The 19345-nt window shown below is 33.5% G+C and overlaps 1 protein-coding gene across 4 annotated transcripts in view; it reads right to left on the bottom strand.

The window, feature by feature from the left end:
* Positions 1 to 1175: 1175 nt before the first annotated feature.
* Positions 1176 to 19345, bottom strand: part of LOC133187639 (calmodulin-beta-like) — a 37290-nt gene continuing 19120 nt past the window's right edge. For 3 of the 4 annotated variants that reach the window (XM_061323064.1, XM_061323079.1, XM_061323071.1), the window contains exons 2-5: positions 11200 to 11338; positions 6706 to 6849; positions 5866 to 6150; positions 1176 to 2520 (exon numbers count right to left, since the gene is read on the bottom strand). In XM_061323064.1, the coding sequence (XP_061179048.1) occupies positions 2483 to 2520; positions 5866 to 6150; positions 6706 to 6849; positions 11200 to 11338 (606 nt within the window). In that variant the 3' untranslated portion in view covers positions 1176 to 2482. Of the gene's footprint in view, positions 2521 to 5865; positions 6151 to 6705; positions 6850 to 11199; positions 11339 to 16389; positions 16651 to 19345 lie in introns of those variants that run through there. The other variant, XM_061323059.1, reaches the window with a different exon arrangement.

The following is a 19345-nucleotide window of genomic DNA, read 5'->3' as shown; positions in this document are numbered from 1 at the left end:
TTTACTTGGCCCTACCATGGAGCTTGGGCACCAAACCCGGGGGAAAGTTATTGATCATCTTTGATAAGGAGTGGAGAGAATACTAGTATTACAAATACGGAAACTAGCCTTAGCTAACATTACATACTGAACTTAAGACATAAATTTCAAAATGGTGAGTATTATTGCTAATTATACTTGCAAAAAGTTTGACTCTAGATATCTCATTTTGAGATTTTTGAAAATAACATACTTGTAGTACGTTTTGAATTTAGAGGTCGTTAAGTTGCTCATTATTATCTTCCATACAATTTGTCTACTTGTGCTTAGAAGTACAGTGTATAAATAAGTGAAAAATGATTGAGATTTTGGTCTCACACCTCAGGCCCCGGTAGGAGGATGCGCGGATCTAGAGGGGGGTTGGGGGTCCGGACCTCCCTGAAATTTGCAGTTATTAAATATATATATATATATATATATATATATATATATATATATATATATATATATATATATATATATATATATATATATATATATATATATATACTTAAGCAAATAAAATATGGCTGTGGACCCTTCCTAGAAAACGTGGACCCCCTCCCACCACCACCACGAAGAAATAGGTCTTTTTCACGTTTGGGAATGGACTTTACTTTTTTTTTCTTTTTGCTTGTCAAGAAATTTTCTGGGGATGATACGTTTAGGAAAGGAGTTTATTTTTTATTTATTTTTTTGCTTGTTTGTCAAGATATTTCTGGTTTGGAAATTTTTTGACCGGGCTGGACCCCTTCCCTTGGAAAAATAACTGGATCCACGCCTGGGGAGGATAAATTCTAAATGTTTGTTCCTATTTACCTATACATGTAGATGGTATGTACAAGTATCAAAGATAGGCTGAAAATGGTGCAGTTAACTCGAGGAAGATTTTTAAAGGTTTCAAACGACGCAGTCACACAATGATTGACAAATTTAAAGCAGATATCAATAGCAACCTGAGTGATTCTGATGATATAGGAATGGGTAAATGTGTCTCTGATAAAAACAAACTCTTTTCTACTATTATATAACAGTAAAAATACAGTTTTTCCTCGCCAATGAAACAGTAATGTGCAAAAACTAACACTTATGTACTGCTCACTTGATTTCAAATTTGGTTCTACGACTTCTGTAATTACAAAAAAGAATACGTTACAATAATTCAAAAATGGTTTATTGTTTTATTAAGTGTAATATAAACTGTATTTACAATCTTTGTAATTGTTAATTATTAACAACACTCTGGTTCCTTTGGGAGATCATAACAGACACATCCTTCTACAACATATTACTTTTAGTTTCGGTTTTCAAATTAAATCAGTGCAGAATTCTAAACTCTAACATTGGAAAATTCATGTTCTAAGACAAAAAAGTTATCAATATTCAAGACAGGAAGACATCCATTAAGTAATTAAGAGAGTCACGGGAAAATTCTCCTTTTTCCCTGAAAGTACAATGAAACTAACGTCATTTGAATCACGTGACATCATATTCTGCATAAAATTAGTCATATACTTATAGCTATCACAAAATTGTAAATAAACTTTCTATATATTGTATGTATATATATCTATTCATTTGATATTAGCACAAGGTTTCTAGATACCACCAATTTCTCCTATATTCCACCAAAATAAATCGTCCATAAATGGCAGAGAAATACTGATAATATTCTGATTATCACACACAAAAGAAAATTGATAAAGTCAAATACATATAAAAATAAAAAACGAACAATCCAGTTAACAAGGTGAAGGACAAATGCATCCCATTTCAAATGAAATGGTTAAAAGTTATACATCAGTATCAACGACAGAGGATAACAGGATAAAGGAAATTCTCTTATAAATATTTCAGCAATCAACAACAAATCGTGCGTCAACTGTAAATTGAACACCGTTACAAAATTGTTCTAAACAGTTATATTTTGTCACAGTTTATTTGCCGATAGACGGCGTGCTAGTTGGGTATGAATGCTTACGCTTTCCAAGTTAACTAATTTATAATATTAAAAAAGGGTGGCCATGTGTTATATGAACACTGAAAATGTTTTAATAGTGTATATTAAACACTTCAGTTCTTTCCAAGTCAAATTAAAGTATCGAGGATGATTACAAATGTATTATGTTGCTCACAAGTATACAGTCACTGAGCTTATAAATGAGACAAAAGTTCTCTGATTGGAAATGAGAGCTGTTATATCACTACACGTGATCGCCTCTTTGACCAATGGAATGTATTGTACTATCAACTCCGTCGATGAGTAAATGTCAGTCATCCACTGCGTTCAATGAGGTACGAGTTATCAAATCATGAGTTTAACTTCCCGTGGCTGGAATTCTGAATATATTATATTCAGTATACTCTGTTCCGGTAATAATTATATAGAAATTAGCAGATAACGGAAGCTGATGACGTCATTGGTAATATTTTGTCAACAACAAGACCAATCACAATTGTGCGGTTATTCCGGTAAAAAATTGTGCAGTAATCTGGAAAATTCTGGAAAAAAAGAAAACAAAACGTAAAAAGAAAATCAAACAAAGTGCTCACGAGTATCGATGCATATACAATTGTAGTTGCACACCGTCTAAATATAAGCCATCTGAATGTGCACATGCAAGCAAATTCCCAATGTTTCTTTTTTTAAATAAATTTTCCTTGTCCAAAATACATCGAATCATCGATGTGACAGATCTGCAGGTCAGAAACATCCTGTGTATTGATTATAAGCATGTCCTGCACAAGGCTTGACCTTTACTTCAGAGGTTATGGATTTCAAAAAAAAAAAAAAAAATGGAAATGAATTTATTACACTGTGTTGCAAAAACGTGCGTGCAAATTGTCCTGGAATAAAGAAAACTTTCAAATATATAATAAATTTTCAATATACATGACAAATTCAGCTTCTGGGCCTTAAATTTTCAACCTGTGGTCATGAAATTTGAATTTTTAAGAGGCCATATATATTCTTCTGTAATAAACATGCTTTAGAAACAGTTTTACTGTTAGATTTTTTAGAGTAAAGATGTTCAAAGTTGTCCTAATTTTCAATTAATACGATAACCTTATCCCCAAATTTTGAGAAGGTACCCATCTGTCATTAATTAAATTTTTTTCTTTAGAAAAATTTACCTACAACGTTTCCAGGAGTAGAGAGGAAGATTTTTCGAGAATGTACAAATTTTAAGAGTTTTTGACTCACATCTCAGGCCCAAAGTGGAAGGGAACATGAAATTCAAAATTTTTTGCATCGCTTCACCCATAGCTGTTATAATATCAAGTGAAGGAGATTAGCTCATTGGTTCGGTAAGAAAAGGTGACAATGTTCAAACGTTTACGAACATAGGAAACTGAATATGTTATGTACATGTACCTATCCTACAGTGTAGATCATTCACATTTAAGGTTGCCCTATTTAGTTTTAAATTTGCACAGAAGATTTTTTTTCTAAGTTCAAGGGCCTGACTCTGTCAAAATTCATCGGACCACGACCAAATTCGAACTTGACCTGTATTTTCTTGTAAAATACCTGCATCTGCAATTTCATACATACAACCCTACAAAAGTAAGAGAGCGGAAACTGGAAATTTCCTGAGGGGTGGAACCAAAACCACCAAAATTAACGCAATCTTTAAAAATCTTCTTTACTCCTGGACATCAAGCAGTCAAACTGTTGGCATGATTGTAATAAGCATTGAGCCCTCTGCCAAAATTGTGAAATTCATGGAACTAGGTCAGGGGTTCTGGCGCTAGGGCGGGGCTACATAGATCATTTATTGAAAGTGCATTATTTCTTTGAAAATCTTCTCTTTTCCTGGGTATTAAACAAACAAACTAAGTACATAGTTATCATGATCAAGGGTGCCTCTTCAAAATTGTGAATTTTATGGCCCCTGGGTCAGGGGTTCTGGTGTTAGGGCGGGGCTCTATTGATTATGCAGTGAAAATGCATTAATTCATTGAAAATCTTCTTCTCTGCTCTTGGGTATTATTTGAACAAACTAAGTACATGGTTATGATAAGCAAGGGTGCCTCTTCCAAAATTGTGAAATTCATGGTCCAAGGGTTGTGGGTTTTGGTGAAAAGGGGGGCTCTATTGATAATATAGTGAAAAAGCGTAATTTCTCTAAAAATATTCTTTTCTGCTCCTGGTTATAAAGCAAAGAATTGTGAGTTTCATGGCCCCTGGATCATACGTTCTGGTGGTATAGTAAAATGTATTAATTCTATTAAATAATCCTGTCTGCTCCTTATTGCTGAGCAGATAAACAAAGTGCATAGTTATGATGAACAAAGGTGCTTCATACAAAATTTTTAAAACTTGTGGTCCCAGGGCCAGGGGTTCTGGTGTTTCTCGGGGGGAGGGGGGCTCTATTGATAAATAGTGAAAATGTGTTAATTCTTTGAAAATCTTCAAATAAGTGCATAGTTATGATGATGAGGGTACCTCTTCTAAATTTGTGAATTTCATGACCCTGGGTCATGGGTTCTTGTGTTAGGGTAGGTTGTGTTGAATCTGTAGTGAAAATGCATTATTTCTTAGAAAATCTTCTCTGTTCCTGGGCATACTGGAGGCAAATAGAATAAGAGTCTTAATAAGCAAGGGTATTTTTACCTGATTTTTGAACATCTGGACCATTTGCTCAAGTGTTCTGGTCCTGGCCAGGCCTCTATTTAATTTATTTAGTATTCTACTGAGAGAAGTTATTTCCCTTTGCTATTCACTTTTGATAATTAATCACTGTAAATAATGTATTTGAAAGGTAATAATAGAATAAAAGAATTATGCAAGAATTTTTATTGTATAATACAAAAAGTACTTTCATAGTTTTAATGATCAGGTGGACTTGTAAATAAGACTTGACAAAAATAACTTATCTTATTGAATGTTCTTCAAAAACCCAGCCGAAATAGACTGAAAAATTGCCGACCCGGCTTTAAACAACAGTCATCAATCAAAGACCAAGAGAGGCCAATGTGAGAGGTTAAAATATGAGGTTAGAAATAGAACAGAAGCACTGATAGTTTGTTAATAGTCTACATAGTGATAGTGATAAATGGGGGACAGATTAGAACTTAATTTATGAGTTGTTACTGAATACCAGACTTATTATTTCGTTGATCCTGACCATCCTATTTCTCTTGATTTTGGGCAACAAAGCTTCTTCTATCGGTTTAATTTAAACTCTGTGGATTCTCTAAATTGTGGTATAATAAACTCAGGTGACCGTGAAGGCCCTTGGGCCTCTTGTTTCAATCGTAAAGTAAGACAAAGATAACTAATGACCATCCACAATTGGAAGAAATGTATTTTACCGGTAATTTATTTACTTATTTTAAAGGTTAACATCAAATTATTCTTGAATGGTTGCAATGAAAGCAAATTATCCTCTTCAACCAATGAATGATCATTTAGTGCGACCATTATACTCTGAACAGAGTTAAGTGCAATTTACACACAATTGTTGACACGGACATCAAGCGAAGTTCGGAATTTAATTATGGGTGTGACATACATCTAAAGGAAGGCATGGCAGAGAATGAGAGGCATGTCATTTTGAATCAATAAGCGTATAATGTCAGAATCTACCAAAATTGTCAGCATTACGATAGCTTCGTGTAATCACATATAAAAACTAGAGGTACTGTACATGTGAGCACTGAACTCACTAAATGATACCCCCGCCTCCCATATGATTATAATCATTATGGCAAATCAAGAGAAACTCTCTTTTTGCAAAATAAAACTTATGTTATTTCTTATTCCACGTGTCAGAGTTTCATTATATATATGTATTTAATATGAAAAAACTAATAAAATCGTTTGATAAAAAAGTTATGTACCGCTGTAATCTATTAGACCATCTCCATTTAGATCCGCCTCCTTGAACATTTCTTTAATATCCTCGTCTGAAAGATTCTCACCAAGTCGCCTCATGGTGTACCTCAATTCATGCTTATCAATATACCCGTTTCCATCCATGTCAAACACTCGGAATGCCTCCAGCTGCTTGTCTGATTTAGACGATGATGACGACGTCGAGACTCCATCAGCGCCCTCTACTCCGCTGTTGTGGGTCCACCGCCTCATCATAACTACAAATTCGTCGAATTCAACGAATCCATTTTCTACAAAAAATATTATTAATAATAATATACTGTAATTTTTCTTAAATGCTACACAGGTACTACATTTCATTATTAAAAAGAGTGCATATTATCTTTGTAAATTAATTGTTACATTTTCACCATAGCTTGAACTTTCAGGGGAGATGACAAGCTTATACTCGCGTCACAAAGAACTGTCAATCAGTGATACTATGCTGTAAAATTCACATCACAACAACCCTTTTGCATATTTGAGAGTTAAATCGAGGAACTATCAATAAGTTAGGCTTATATTGTCATCTGGCTAATAGAGAAATACTCTGAAGTCCAAACTACATGACTGCACGTATCAGTGAAAGTTTCGTCATGATAATTATTTTATTATATTTACTTGGTTCTACCCATTGAACAATATGCAATCTTTGGACATAGCTTTGAAACTTTGATCTGCAAAGCAATACGTAAAATGAAATTTCAAAACCACTTTCATCTTTTATCAAGTAAAAGGATTTTTTTAGCAAAGACTGGGTTATTTTAGACATTTTACCAATTTTAAACCCATTAAATTATCCTTACCATTAGTGTCTGCATTCTTTATCATGTCTTCCACTTCCTCTTGGGAGTAATTATGACCGAGGGTCCGTAAAACTCTTCCTAATTCGTCGCTGGAAATTTTGCCATCATGGTTTTTGTCAAAAAGTTCAAACGCCTGTTTCATATCTGGAAAATGCAATTTCATAAAAATGCATAATACAGTATACTGATCCGTCTTGTGGATCCTAATTTCTTTTATCGGCAATTACAGTTTGCACCGAATGCTGCCTTGGAGTTGAACCAAAGCAAAGGGCTATTTTTTTCTAATCTGAAGATAATTTTATTCTACATCACGATTGTGAAAGTTTAAGAACAGATGATACATACAAACTTTCTTCACAAATCAAGAAAATAACAACTAAAGTCATGTTTATGTAACTAAAATGAATAAGCTTTACCGCATAGATTTTAATTTTTCATTCAAAGTTTCACGATTATGTTCAACAAAATAAAGAAAATGTGTATAGCTTCATATGGACGACAGCAAAAAGATTGGATTTTGAACATGAAAGAAGGTTTACTATTATTCTTAATATTTTAGAAATATGATATTTGCAACATTTACAACCCTAAATCAGAGGTACTTGTGGACAGGACCCCCCCCCATATTCAACCCGGGGCTTGTTGGACATTTTTTTCACAAAATTAATTATATTTATTACACTTATTCATCCTGTGTACCACAGGAAAAAATCGTGAAAACCCCAAAATAATCGTTCCACTCAAAAATACCACTATACATTATAAGGGAGAAAGGTATGCCACTCCGGTTTGTTTACGTTGTACCCCCACTGGTCTTTCTGGGTTTAAAAACATGCATTTATTTTATTTTAACCTAAAATGTCGGTTCACACTGTCTCTACATTTATATTTCTGTCTTAGTTCATGCTATCGGATTGACTCTGCATCTCGTAAGAATCCAACAATTAATCCTTAAACACCATTGCAGTCAGTGCGTTGAAAAATCCTTAGGTAAACGCAACGGAAGTGCATAGAGAATATATTACTTAATATGATAACATCCGAGAGAGATTATTACGTCAGACCAAAACTCTCTCGGACGTTATCGTAAGAAGTGATACATTCTCTATGCACTTCCGTTGCGTTTACCTAAGGATTTTTCAACGCAGTGACTGCAATGCTGTTTACGGAGAAATTGTGGGATTCTTACGAGATGCAGAGTCAATCTGATGGCATGAACTAAGACAGAAATATATGCAGAGACAGTGTGAACCGACATTTTAGGTTAAAATAAAATAAATACATGTCTTTAAACCCAGAAAGACCAGTGGGGGGTACAACGTAAACAAACCGGAGTGGCATACCTTTCTCCCTTATAATGTATAGTGTGGTATTTTTGAGTGGAACGATTATTTTGGGGTTTTCACGATTTTTCCCTGTGGTACACAGGATGAATAAGTGTAATGATTATAATTTGTAAAAAAAAAAAAAAAAAAAAATGTCCAACAAGCCCCGGGTTGAATATCCGAGGGGGGGGGGGGTCCTATCCACAAGTACCTGTGCCCTAAATAGGTCCAAAAATATATATCAATCTCTGTTTGCATCATCTGTTCTTACGACGACTAGTGTCTGGGATGCCCACTGCCCGATTCATAAAATTTAGCTTAAAGAGGCTGGGGGGTTGTGGCCATTTTTAGACTATATTGGTCTCCTTTAGAAGAAGAGCTCCATATGAAGATATAGAAAATGATCAAATTTTAAAACTAAAATTTTTGAAATTTTTCTTTGTCAAATGATAGTTGACACCTTAAGATGTCATATCTAAAAAATTAAGTTAAATCTGGTGGTTAATTTGTGGTTAATTTGTTGACCCCCCAGCCTCCTTAACTATAACAAGTACGGAATTACAAACCATGTGTTCTTAAAGCTTTAGCCATAACTATTATATACAGGCTGCTAAGAGCAAAGTGTTGTTTGGATGAAATTGCTGCATAAAAAGAGTACTTAGGTTTTGGCACAGGATATACCCTTTGTTTATTTGCAACTAAGCACGAAACTGTCAGATTGTTTTAATATTTTTTTTTAATCATTTTTCCTAATTCCAGAGGCGTCGTCACATTACGATTGAACATTATAAGACACAAGAAAAACAATCAGTAATTCGGGTGTTGAGTACAATGAGTAAAACATGAAAAAAAAAAACTCGGAGTGATGCAAACATGTCAGATTAAGAATGCAGCAAGTATGTACATAAAGTGTACTTGAAATACTCTATTTCAAATATGACCGAGATATTCGAGAAAGAATTCGAACACAACACACACAAAAACGTAATACCTTAAATAACTTTACATGTATTTGAAATAGAGACGATTTTTTCAGTCTGCAACGTTTCAACGACATATGAGATGTGTCTGTTTACGTATTACGTAACAGTGCACGCATACCCCCAAAAGATCAACAAAAGTACATAAATCAAAACTCCTTACGTTTATCTTAATGAGATAATGTGTTTATCGGACTGACGGACCCGATAACCGGATCATCCCTTGATCAATAACATCGGGCACAAGAGACAAGGAGAGTCTACTTGCAGATTCAGTTTGCAGTAGCTTCACATGATACTTTTCATCCCCCTCAATTTCTTTATTTATCAGGATACATGTGTTCCATCCTATGTGAATTAGTACAAGTTAAAAACAAAGATAAGACCAAGCAAGAAAATCACGCACAAAGATATACACTTTGTATTTATTTCGTATTCTAAGAGTTTTAATATGATTGGTCGTGACCGATTGAGATTCCCCACGACTCTTCATTATTTATATGCTCTGTCATAATATAGTTCGGGGGAATATCCAAGTATATAAAATGATAAGATATAATTGCAAATTTTCAAGAATTTAAGGGCAAAGCAATATTGAAAAAAAAACTTTAAAAAAATTAATTAAAAAAAAAACAAGACCCTTTTTAAGTGTCAGAAGTTGACTATCAAACCATATTTAAAGATATTACGTCTCTTAGAGACAATAATCCCCCCCCCCCCCCTCGCCAAAACGATTATTTCCTTCGTATTACATGCACAATCTGATAAACAAGTTACAAAACTGTACAAAAACAAACATAATTTAAGACATAAACTATAAAAAATGAACCTGCATTTTTGACAAATAACACCCTAAAACTCCATGACATGTGTTTTAAAGGTAGGATTTTATACTATGGAGCCATTATTATGGTATAAATCTTAAATATTTTGCTTGTTTACACCAAGATAATCGAAATATATGACATTTTGCTCTGGACATGTGGTTTGACATCTCACATTTCTAAATGCCAGACCAATTAAATGACAGAGTAGTCTCGCTTTTCTCAATAAATATAGGTCTAGAAGAAACTATAAAAGCGTTATATTTTTTTAATTGCTTTCTGTAGAAGACATTGACTTCACGTGCGAGAATGCTTAGGTAATCTTAATGAAAAAAAAAATATTTATGTGCTTTTGGTGAATATTTCAATATTTATTCCCTACATTTTTTTACCCATCTATATAATCGTAAAAGTACTGATTGGAAATTAAATCCCTTTGAACATTGTGTGCATATTCTAGAATATCGGCTAATCGACCGCCTGATACTTGCAAGTTCTGAACCTCAAAATAAACTGGGATTACAAGCTGCAATGACTCATCACCATCGCTCTGCTAAGAAATTTTCTAGGAAGTTTACTTAGAAGCGATTCCGCCCATCTTTGTGAACTGTGGTGGATCAAAGATTTTTAAATATTGGGGGCTGGTATAGGTTAATGAATGAGGTTTGGGCTCCAACATTTGAGAAATATATCGATCGTAATATGAATTACGGAATTATGCCTTCTGCGTAATCATTCTAAATAATAAACATCAAAAGTTGTATCATCATGATTCCAGAAGTGCGTGTACATTAGTTTGACAATTATATATTATGACTTATTTTCAGTCTATCATGATAAGTCTGCAATAAGAGAAATTAACGGTATATTTTGAAAGCAAAGTTATAAGTTCTGTGGTAAGAAAAAAAAAGAAAATCAAGATTGTAATACACAGGATATATAATAATGTACCATAATTTAGAGAAAAAAAAGGTTAAATGGAAAAACAGAAGAGTCGAACACTTTGAATTTCATTAAATTATTGAACTTGAGATAATCTTCGTGTACATGTACATATTTTTTTTTACAATTATCAATAAGCCACACTTGGAGTATGCGTAACTAGTATTATTACATACATGTACAGTTTCAATCAACTCACACTGCTTAATTTTAATGAGGACATTGTAAATTTCAAAAATATCACAACACGGAGCAATTCGCAATACATTTGCCAAATATGCAACAATTTGACTTTCGCAATTTTTTTTTTCAATTTCATTCGCCAATCATCTTTTTTTCCATACACATGTATCATTCTTCTGCCGACAAAACAACTAAATATGAAAACTGAGGAAAATGTCTTTAACTCCCACGTCCACTTACCATGGTTTTCTTGGCTGGTAAAACCGTTGGCCATCTTCTTGTGGGGATCGCCATTTTTCGTGTCCATTTCGTTTTTCGTCCGAGCTATTTTTTTCTTGGATTTCGGACTGAGGCGAGGAAGCTTTTTGCTTTTTGAAGACTGTAAAAGAAAAAAAAATCAGTTGTCTCTAAATTTAATGGGTTTTTTTTCATAAGTAAAAGAGGGACAAGTTGAAGGAAACATCATACAAACAAAAAACTGGATGCATGGATTGGTATACAATTTGGACTTGTTTTGTTGGCAAATGATGCATATATCAAATCCCAAGAAATTGTAAACTTTCTATGATGTTCAAATTTCTTCCTTTTTGCTACCACCCTAATAAATCTTTACATTTTTCTATCACTTTTTAGAAACTTATTTGGAAACTTGGAAAGAAGATTGAAATTTACGCGACTAAACTTTTTCATTTTACTTCTATAAACAAATATTTTGTTGTTATTTTTTATGTTTTTAAAAAAGTTTGTATTATCTAAGCTGTAAAGGTAATAAATAATTTAAAATGCTCGTGCCAACGTCAAGACTAAATCAAATCCGATGGTAACATTCGAAAAATACAATCCTGAATTACTTGTGTACCTTTCTGTAATGTAAGAAGATAAGAATAGGTAATTTGACCAGAGATGAATGGTTTTCATTCACGGTTAAGGTCAAGGCCAAGGGCACGATTAACCTCGACTGTAATATCTGACCTAAATATATACCTACGTGTATCTATCATTGGGGTTTAAATCTAAGAATGCAAAGGTCAAACAAAACAGAGCTAATGGCTACAGCTTCAAGAATCGTTGCCACAGACAGACAAACAGATATAATCAATCTCTAGAGTTTGCTTCGCAATCCCGCGGAAAAGCAAAATTCACTTTTAATAATCACATTACTCAATGAAAAAAATAAAATCAATCATCGTGTGTCTTGATTTGAATTAGCCTTTCATTCAGTTAGGGACCTTGAAGCGAGTGGTTAAGTGCTCAATTCATCATACATGTATGTATATCTACAAATAAATCAGGGATCAACTGCGAGCATTTACAATTCTATTAAATTTCTTTAGGGATGGTTTGAACTGTCAAAACTGCCGACGGCTCTTCGATTTTAGCCACTACATTGCTAGCTTTTGCACACAGTCATAAAGGAATTGGCATTTAAAAACAATATAATTAAATTTCGCACAATATATATACACCTACAAAAATTCGACTTTTTCATAGTTGTTAATCATTCAATCCCACTCAGCAAAATATATTTCACAGTAAATTGAAGATTTCAAACCTTTTACAATCACTATAAATACCTTTTTTTATTATTGAGGAACTTTTTTTCTTCATAAACTTAAGCACATAAATTAGTGCAGTGAATCTCTAGCGAACGGATTTTGTTTATAATACGAAACTGCTAATCAACATCGTATTGTGATTTTTATTAAGTTTTATGACTGCTTATGCTGGTGTTCTATAAACTCCATCCCGTCTGGTAACCGTTACTGCGTTACGATTTGCATCACTAGACCACGGAAATTACTAGCAAAGGTCTGCACAGCTTGAAGGAATCATTAGATACTGGCTTTTAGCTTCACAATGTTTACATGTAGGTGCTAAATCAAGATGAACAATCGCCAAGTCGAGAGACAGAGAGAGAGAGACATGAGCGAGAATGCGCTTTTGGTTTTTTTTTCATTCTATTCATAAAATTAAAGTTATTAAAAATATTTACCTGCTTCATGGAAGTGTCTAGGATACAAATGTATTTTATATCTATTTTAAAAATTCAAAGTCAACAAAAATTACAAACATCCCATTAAAAATTAAAAGTTTTCATCAATATATTGGTAGAAGAGATAATTATTATTACATAGCCAATAATATTGAAACCTTAAATCGATTATAGATATTAGTTAAAGAATATTATCGTTGACTCCTCATATTTGACAGAAAACTGGGTCTAAGTGCTACTGCCGTTCAAAGGATTGTGCGAGCGACTTCAAATAAAATAAATCTTCAGAACAGACAGCAAATTTAATAATTAAGAAGATAGATTAATTGGATTTAGAGACCTCATTTCAATACATTGATGAAAGTATCATGGTGGCATAACCATCGTTATTTTTAACAACGTTTTGTGATAATACAACATAAAGAGAGAGAAAAAATCTACTGCAAGGACGTGTTTGATACAAATTTCCTTTCTATAGAAAATATAAAGATTTCTTGTATGACGGTGCAGAAATATTGACTTTTTTTTTAACTTCACGCGACCAAAAAAATAAACTCTGCAATTAGTGACGTTTTCTGAGGGAGATAGGATTCTCTGCTGTCAATGAACATTCTCAAATTCCATGACGTCATTGCTATCTTGTTTGAAAGAAAAAGGAAGCTGAAATAAAGGCAAGCCATGAAGAGTGGGATGCCAGCTAAAAGGATATTTTTCTTGGAGTGGTTTTTTACATCCACTTTATAATTCAGAAATCTATTAAAATACATCGCGTGTCAAATTAAATTGATTCAAACACAATGAACTAATAGTCAACGAAATACACGTGACGTCACACATAGCGTATATGAGCTAATATCCACATCAATTGCCTTCAGATAGCGACCATTTTGTCTATGTCCGACTAGCTGTTCGTCCGTCTGAAAAGACACAATTTCGCACAAAATACCTTTTACTCCCTTCTGGAAGATGAAATTATATAATTCCCTGATTCATAAAGAATGACATTTAGGCCTAATACAACCGCAATTACCGCGTGATTAGTCGTGCATACACCTCTATTTATACCCAGTATCCAAGGCATCTAAGAAGTCTGGGTAATTTTTGTAAAAGGCTAGAAAACAGTTAAAAGCACCGAGTTATTTTTTTAAGTCGCAATCGTGTCTAAAATATTCCCCTTGTGTGCTGTCTATATGTGCATCTGCTAAAAGGATAAGAATGAAGAAATATATAGGTATTGATCTTTATTCAACAAGTCTAACATCGCTATGCTGCAATTTTTGTAGATTAATCGTAGAGAAAATAATTGATTACCCAAAATAGATAAAGAAGTTTAACAAAAACAACTGACTCGTTTTTAAAGGCATTCACTGTCAAATGTACTCCCAAACACCTTATAGATGAGAGCCCAAATTCAAAACATATTTGCAAGAATACGATTGACCCGTCTCTTCAGGAAGTACAACCAATATTAATCAGTATATTAGGTACTTTGCTTAATATTAATGGGTATTTTCATACCCATTCTGTTTTAAAACTAAAAACAATATATCAAAGAGTGTATAAATTCGGCTACGAATAATCCATCCATAGAAGCAACTACATGTATCCAAGAACAATCAATTTATAATGACATGGTATCAAGTAATGACGACTTCATGGGGGGGGGATATCATAAATTTAACAAACATGAACAAACAAAATAAAGCTAGCGAGACTTCAGTTCTGTGCCCCAAAGCCTGAAATGTTAACAGAGCATAAACCAAAAGGAAAAAAAAATCCTCCAAAAGCCGTTACAACATTAAAGTTATCAGATTCCCCAACGTTACCCCTATTGGATTAAAAAAGTTTCGAACTCTTGCAAAAGCTTACCTCATAGACTGAAGAGAAATCTTTAGTCATAGTTACTATTATGTGTTCCTATCACAAAATATTCTTTATAGAGATTTTTTAAAGTTATGTAACTCTTGTTCCTGAAATAGGGAGGAGCCATTAATGACGTCATTTCATTCATCTCTCAGGAAGATTATCGATTTTTATGTAAATATCGCGATGAAAAGATCGCCAAAGAGATTCCGTGAGTAATAATTGTCTTCAATTAGATTCTGACATAGTGCTATTTTCACGCATTACCAGCAGCCAGACAGGAACTCTAATTACAGTATTATATAAAAAAAGTGCTGGATTATTTTTGGAAGCATAGCTTTGTAACATCATTATATATGTTTGTAATTCTTTACATTTTTCACATTTTGGTATACACCACTCTTCATTATGCTTATTAAGATATAAGCAAAACCCTAATGCATGATTCGTTTATTAGACTTCTTTTGATTTACATGTACGTTAGGCTTCCTATTGTCAAAAATCTGTATCATTTATCATAAATCTGATTCGCACAATGAAACGCTTACTAAAATAAAACGTTTAATGAGATGTACGCAGAAAAAGCCCCGGGGTATGATGCGACGTCAGCCACTCTTCTAGAGAGGAAGGTTGCGGGTGATATTTTGCTTCCTATGATAAAAATCATTATCTTAATCAATCTCCCGTAAAACAATTTCCAAAGAAAACAGATGATAAGCAACCCAGTGCGTGAACATGTGATACAAGGTCAATGTCTCGTAGCTTCAAAAATTACCTCTAATAGTCCGACTAAAAATAAAACTTCTGATGTATTTTAGAGCTAAATACCAACGATTAGATTAAGTACGGCTGAAAAATAACTTCCAGACGTAGGAAAATTGGTCAGGATTATAAGAAAATTATTAAAACCGCAAAAAATTCGAACATCAATAAAGGTTCTTAAGTACATTGCAGAGGTGCATTCGTCAATCGAAATCGGCTTGTATTCCCAATGAGGGAGGTTCTCGTTTTCAATTGAAAGTTTAGTTGTTGTTTTTTTAAATCGTACTCAAAGGATTCATGTAATCTTTGAATAAGAAAATAACTGTTTTTATTTTGATCTAAACTAGCGGAGAAATAACTTAAAACGAAAACTTTTAATTTCGAATTCAAATACATGTATGGGTTGATGGTCCTCGCATGCTTTGTTTACATAATATACATGTTCCTTGAGGGATAAATGTATTTTCTTAGCCTGATAATCTCGGCGATACGATAGTAATCGTCTATAGATAACTTTCGCAAAGATGAAGCATATTAAAAATTTATATCATGAGAAAGTATAGAAAAGGAAACTGACATTCGCCTTTTACACACATCAACAGACAAATACAGGGAACCCAAACATTCTTGATGAGTCAAGAGACAAATGAACAAGAAATGACCTATTATTAAGCTGCAATAACAGTCAACCCCAAATACCAAATAAATCCTAGCACTACAGATTTAAAGGCAAAAAGATTTCTTTATCAGTCATCAAAGTAAAGACCTATCAACACATTAATCAAACAATATTAATGAAAAGTGATACCAACCTGTATATCTCTCAGTTCATTCCGCATAGTTACCAAAGAAAAGCGAACTAATGCAAGAAAGAATGGGGAAGTCCAATTAGCCTCACTGATGCAAAAATCACGCCGAAAACTAACTCTAGCGGAACAGAAAAGCACTCACAGTTGGCAGAGGAAAAAGGAAACAATACATAGAACGGACGTCAAAAACCATCTACCGTAAACATCAATACTTATGCTTAATAAATTTGAAATATAACATTCGTGCACGCACGTCATGAAGTCAAATAAGCGCTCACTGCGCTGGACTGTTGTATAAATGTTTATCACGATGACTCATTCACGGTGAAGCTAACACACAAACTCAGAGAAGCAAGATGGCTCAAGATTAAAATTGCGTTAGAAACAATGTACATGTATATATGTACATACAAGGCACATGTGTGTATATGAAGAGCACTGCTGGTCATCCGACTCTAGAGTTGAATGCAAAATACCGACTTTTTGCTGTAATAGAATTCAAGTCTGGTACTAAGTAGCGTTTGTCTATAAAACAATTATTGAGAGATGCAATCCACCTGACGAGAGCACAAATGCAAGAGACAACAAAGAACCTATTAAAAATTATATATGTACATCTAAATGTTTCTTACGACAAAAAATGATTGTCACTTCAGTTCAGAACAAAATTCATAAGAAAAATCAGGTAAGTCTCCTTTTAAGTTTATTTTGCTGACGTGATAAGCACAGCTGTCTGGTACACGCGCACCTGAATACGGAAGTTAGCTTAGGAGATCGCCGAAATCTTGAATGTCTGACAAATAAAATGTAGAATAATAGCAAGGAGAGAGAAAGGCAGAGAGAGATGTTTGAGGCACCTTAAAATTTCCATTTTGTACGAGACAAACTGTTAAATTCAGATAAAACGAAGCTGAAATCGTTTCTTTTCTACAGCTCAGTCGGAAATACATGGTGTATAATACAGCAAATTGATCTTGATTGGATGGTGGGTAAGCACTTCGAAAAGGTCCGTTTTTGAAAGAAGCTTTAAGGCAACCAAACACAACTGGCCAAAATTAGCAATAGATTTGTCTTCGTAACAAGAATTATGCCGTTGATGTATTAAGGGTCTTCACCTTGTTTATCAATCAGAATCCGGATATGGGAGTAAATATGGTCAACAAAGTAACATATTTCTTAATTGAATAATGGCGCTGAGAAGATCGAAACGGGGCTTCGTAAACCTCTGTAAGGGATTAACAGTCTGATTTTAGATACATAATGCATCTTATTCTACATTGCCATGAAGTGGTGACAGAAAATGACCACAAATATATCATTGGGAAAGGTCCAAAGAGCTAGTTGTGTGCAAAACGTCTATACCATCCCACTTTTATCCATTATCCGGTACCCACGGGTGTTCTCGTCTTTTACTAATGATAAAAGACGAGATCACCCGTGGGTATCTGACGATGCTCTTCATCAAGGCTATAATTAAGATGGTATCGTAGAGTATAACCCATGTGACCTTATTAGAATGATCCCATTTTCAACAGAAGCAAAGTGCATTCCCAGTAAGTTGTCATTCGACTGAGTTATTGAACAAGACTAGCTGGCTAGAGATTCTCATGATTAGAACTAAGATACATCGTAAATAGACGTATTTTTTACTACTGGTATTTTTTTCCAGAAGGAAATCAACAATGAAAGTGATTTGGTATGGGACATTTACCCCCGAAATGATAAGAATCCCTGAATAATGAAGGTCTAAGTATTTGTTTTTCATGTTATCATTGTAGCTAGTATTTTTTGCGGCAAAGATTAGTGAGGTTTTAGATCGAAAGCCGACGAGAAACAGAGCATAAAAATTTGTTCTTAAACCTGCGACGGTACATAATGTCGTCGGCGACAATATATGCACCTATCCTCACTGCACATATTGTCGTCCATTTGCACATATTGTCGTCTGCTGCAAAATTACACATGAAGGTCTGTTTTATTTGAACCAGAGACATTACATCTCATAGGTATACAAAATATGTACATAAATATTTATACATAAGCTTTGCACGGGATAAGTGTAGTATATGCTATACAATATACATTACATGTGGCAATTACATAAACAATAGCATTTAATGTATTATCATTTCTTACTGTACACTATTTAAAACATCATTTCTTAATTGATAAGAAAAATACAGAAATTTACCTAGGTTACATAGTTCTTTAGTATTTGTGGAACTCAGTAACTGTACTAATTTAAAAACTGATGGTTTTTTAAAATAATAACTCTTGATATATTTAATTCTTAGTTCTTCATATCGAGGACATTTTAATACAAAGTGAAATTCGTCCTCTATCTCATTTGATATACATATTTCACATTTTCTATCTTTTCTTTCTATGTTACAATACCTTCCCCTCTCTATCTTTAAATCATGCGCTGATAGTCTTAAACGACTAATAGGTATTCTATACTTTGAATGTAATGGTTTTCTTAAATACGTCTGTAGTACAACATTATCCACTACATGTTGATATAAAAAATATTTAGGAGAATTACAAATTCTTGCCATAATATCTTGTTTATAACCGTCATACATTCTTTGAAATACGATGTTCAAAGAATTATTATCAATACAATTGCTATTATACATGTCAGTTAAACCAAGCCTTTGAAATTCCTTCTTAATGTTTACAATCCATTCATCATTATTTTCCACCATATCTTGATAACATGATTGTAAAATACAATTATCACTGTTTTTTAATTTCACCCAATATTTCAAAATTTTCTTTTTCCTTTCTAGTATAAGTGGAAATCTACCTAATTCACAATAAACTGCATCATTACTGGTGCTTTGTCTGACTTTTAAAACTCTTTTACAATAAGTTAAGTGAACATTTTCTATATCTTGACCCTTGTGAAATCCCCACACTTCAGCTCCATAACTCATTACACTGTTAATATAGGTAT

Source organism: Saccostrea echinata, unplaced genomic scaffold, assembly GCF_033153115.1.
Source record: "Saccostrea echinata isolate AGI-Se365-2 ecotype Australia unplaced genomic scaffold, CSIRO_AGI_Sech_v1 ptg000001l, whole genome shotgun sequence".
Taxonomy (NCBI): domain Eukaryota; kingdom Metazoa; phylum Mollusca; class Bivalvia; order Ostreida; family Ostreidae; genus Saccostrea; species Saccostrea echinata.
The sequence above is the reverse complement of the archived record's forward strand: the minus strand, read 5'-3'. Positions and strand labels throughout refer to the sequence as shown.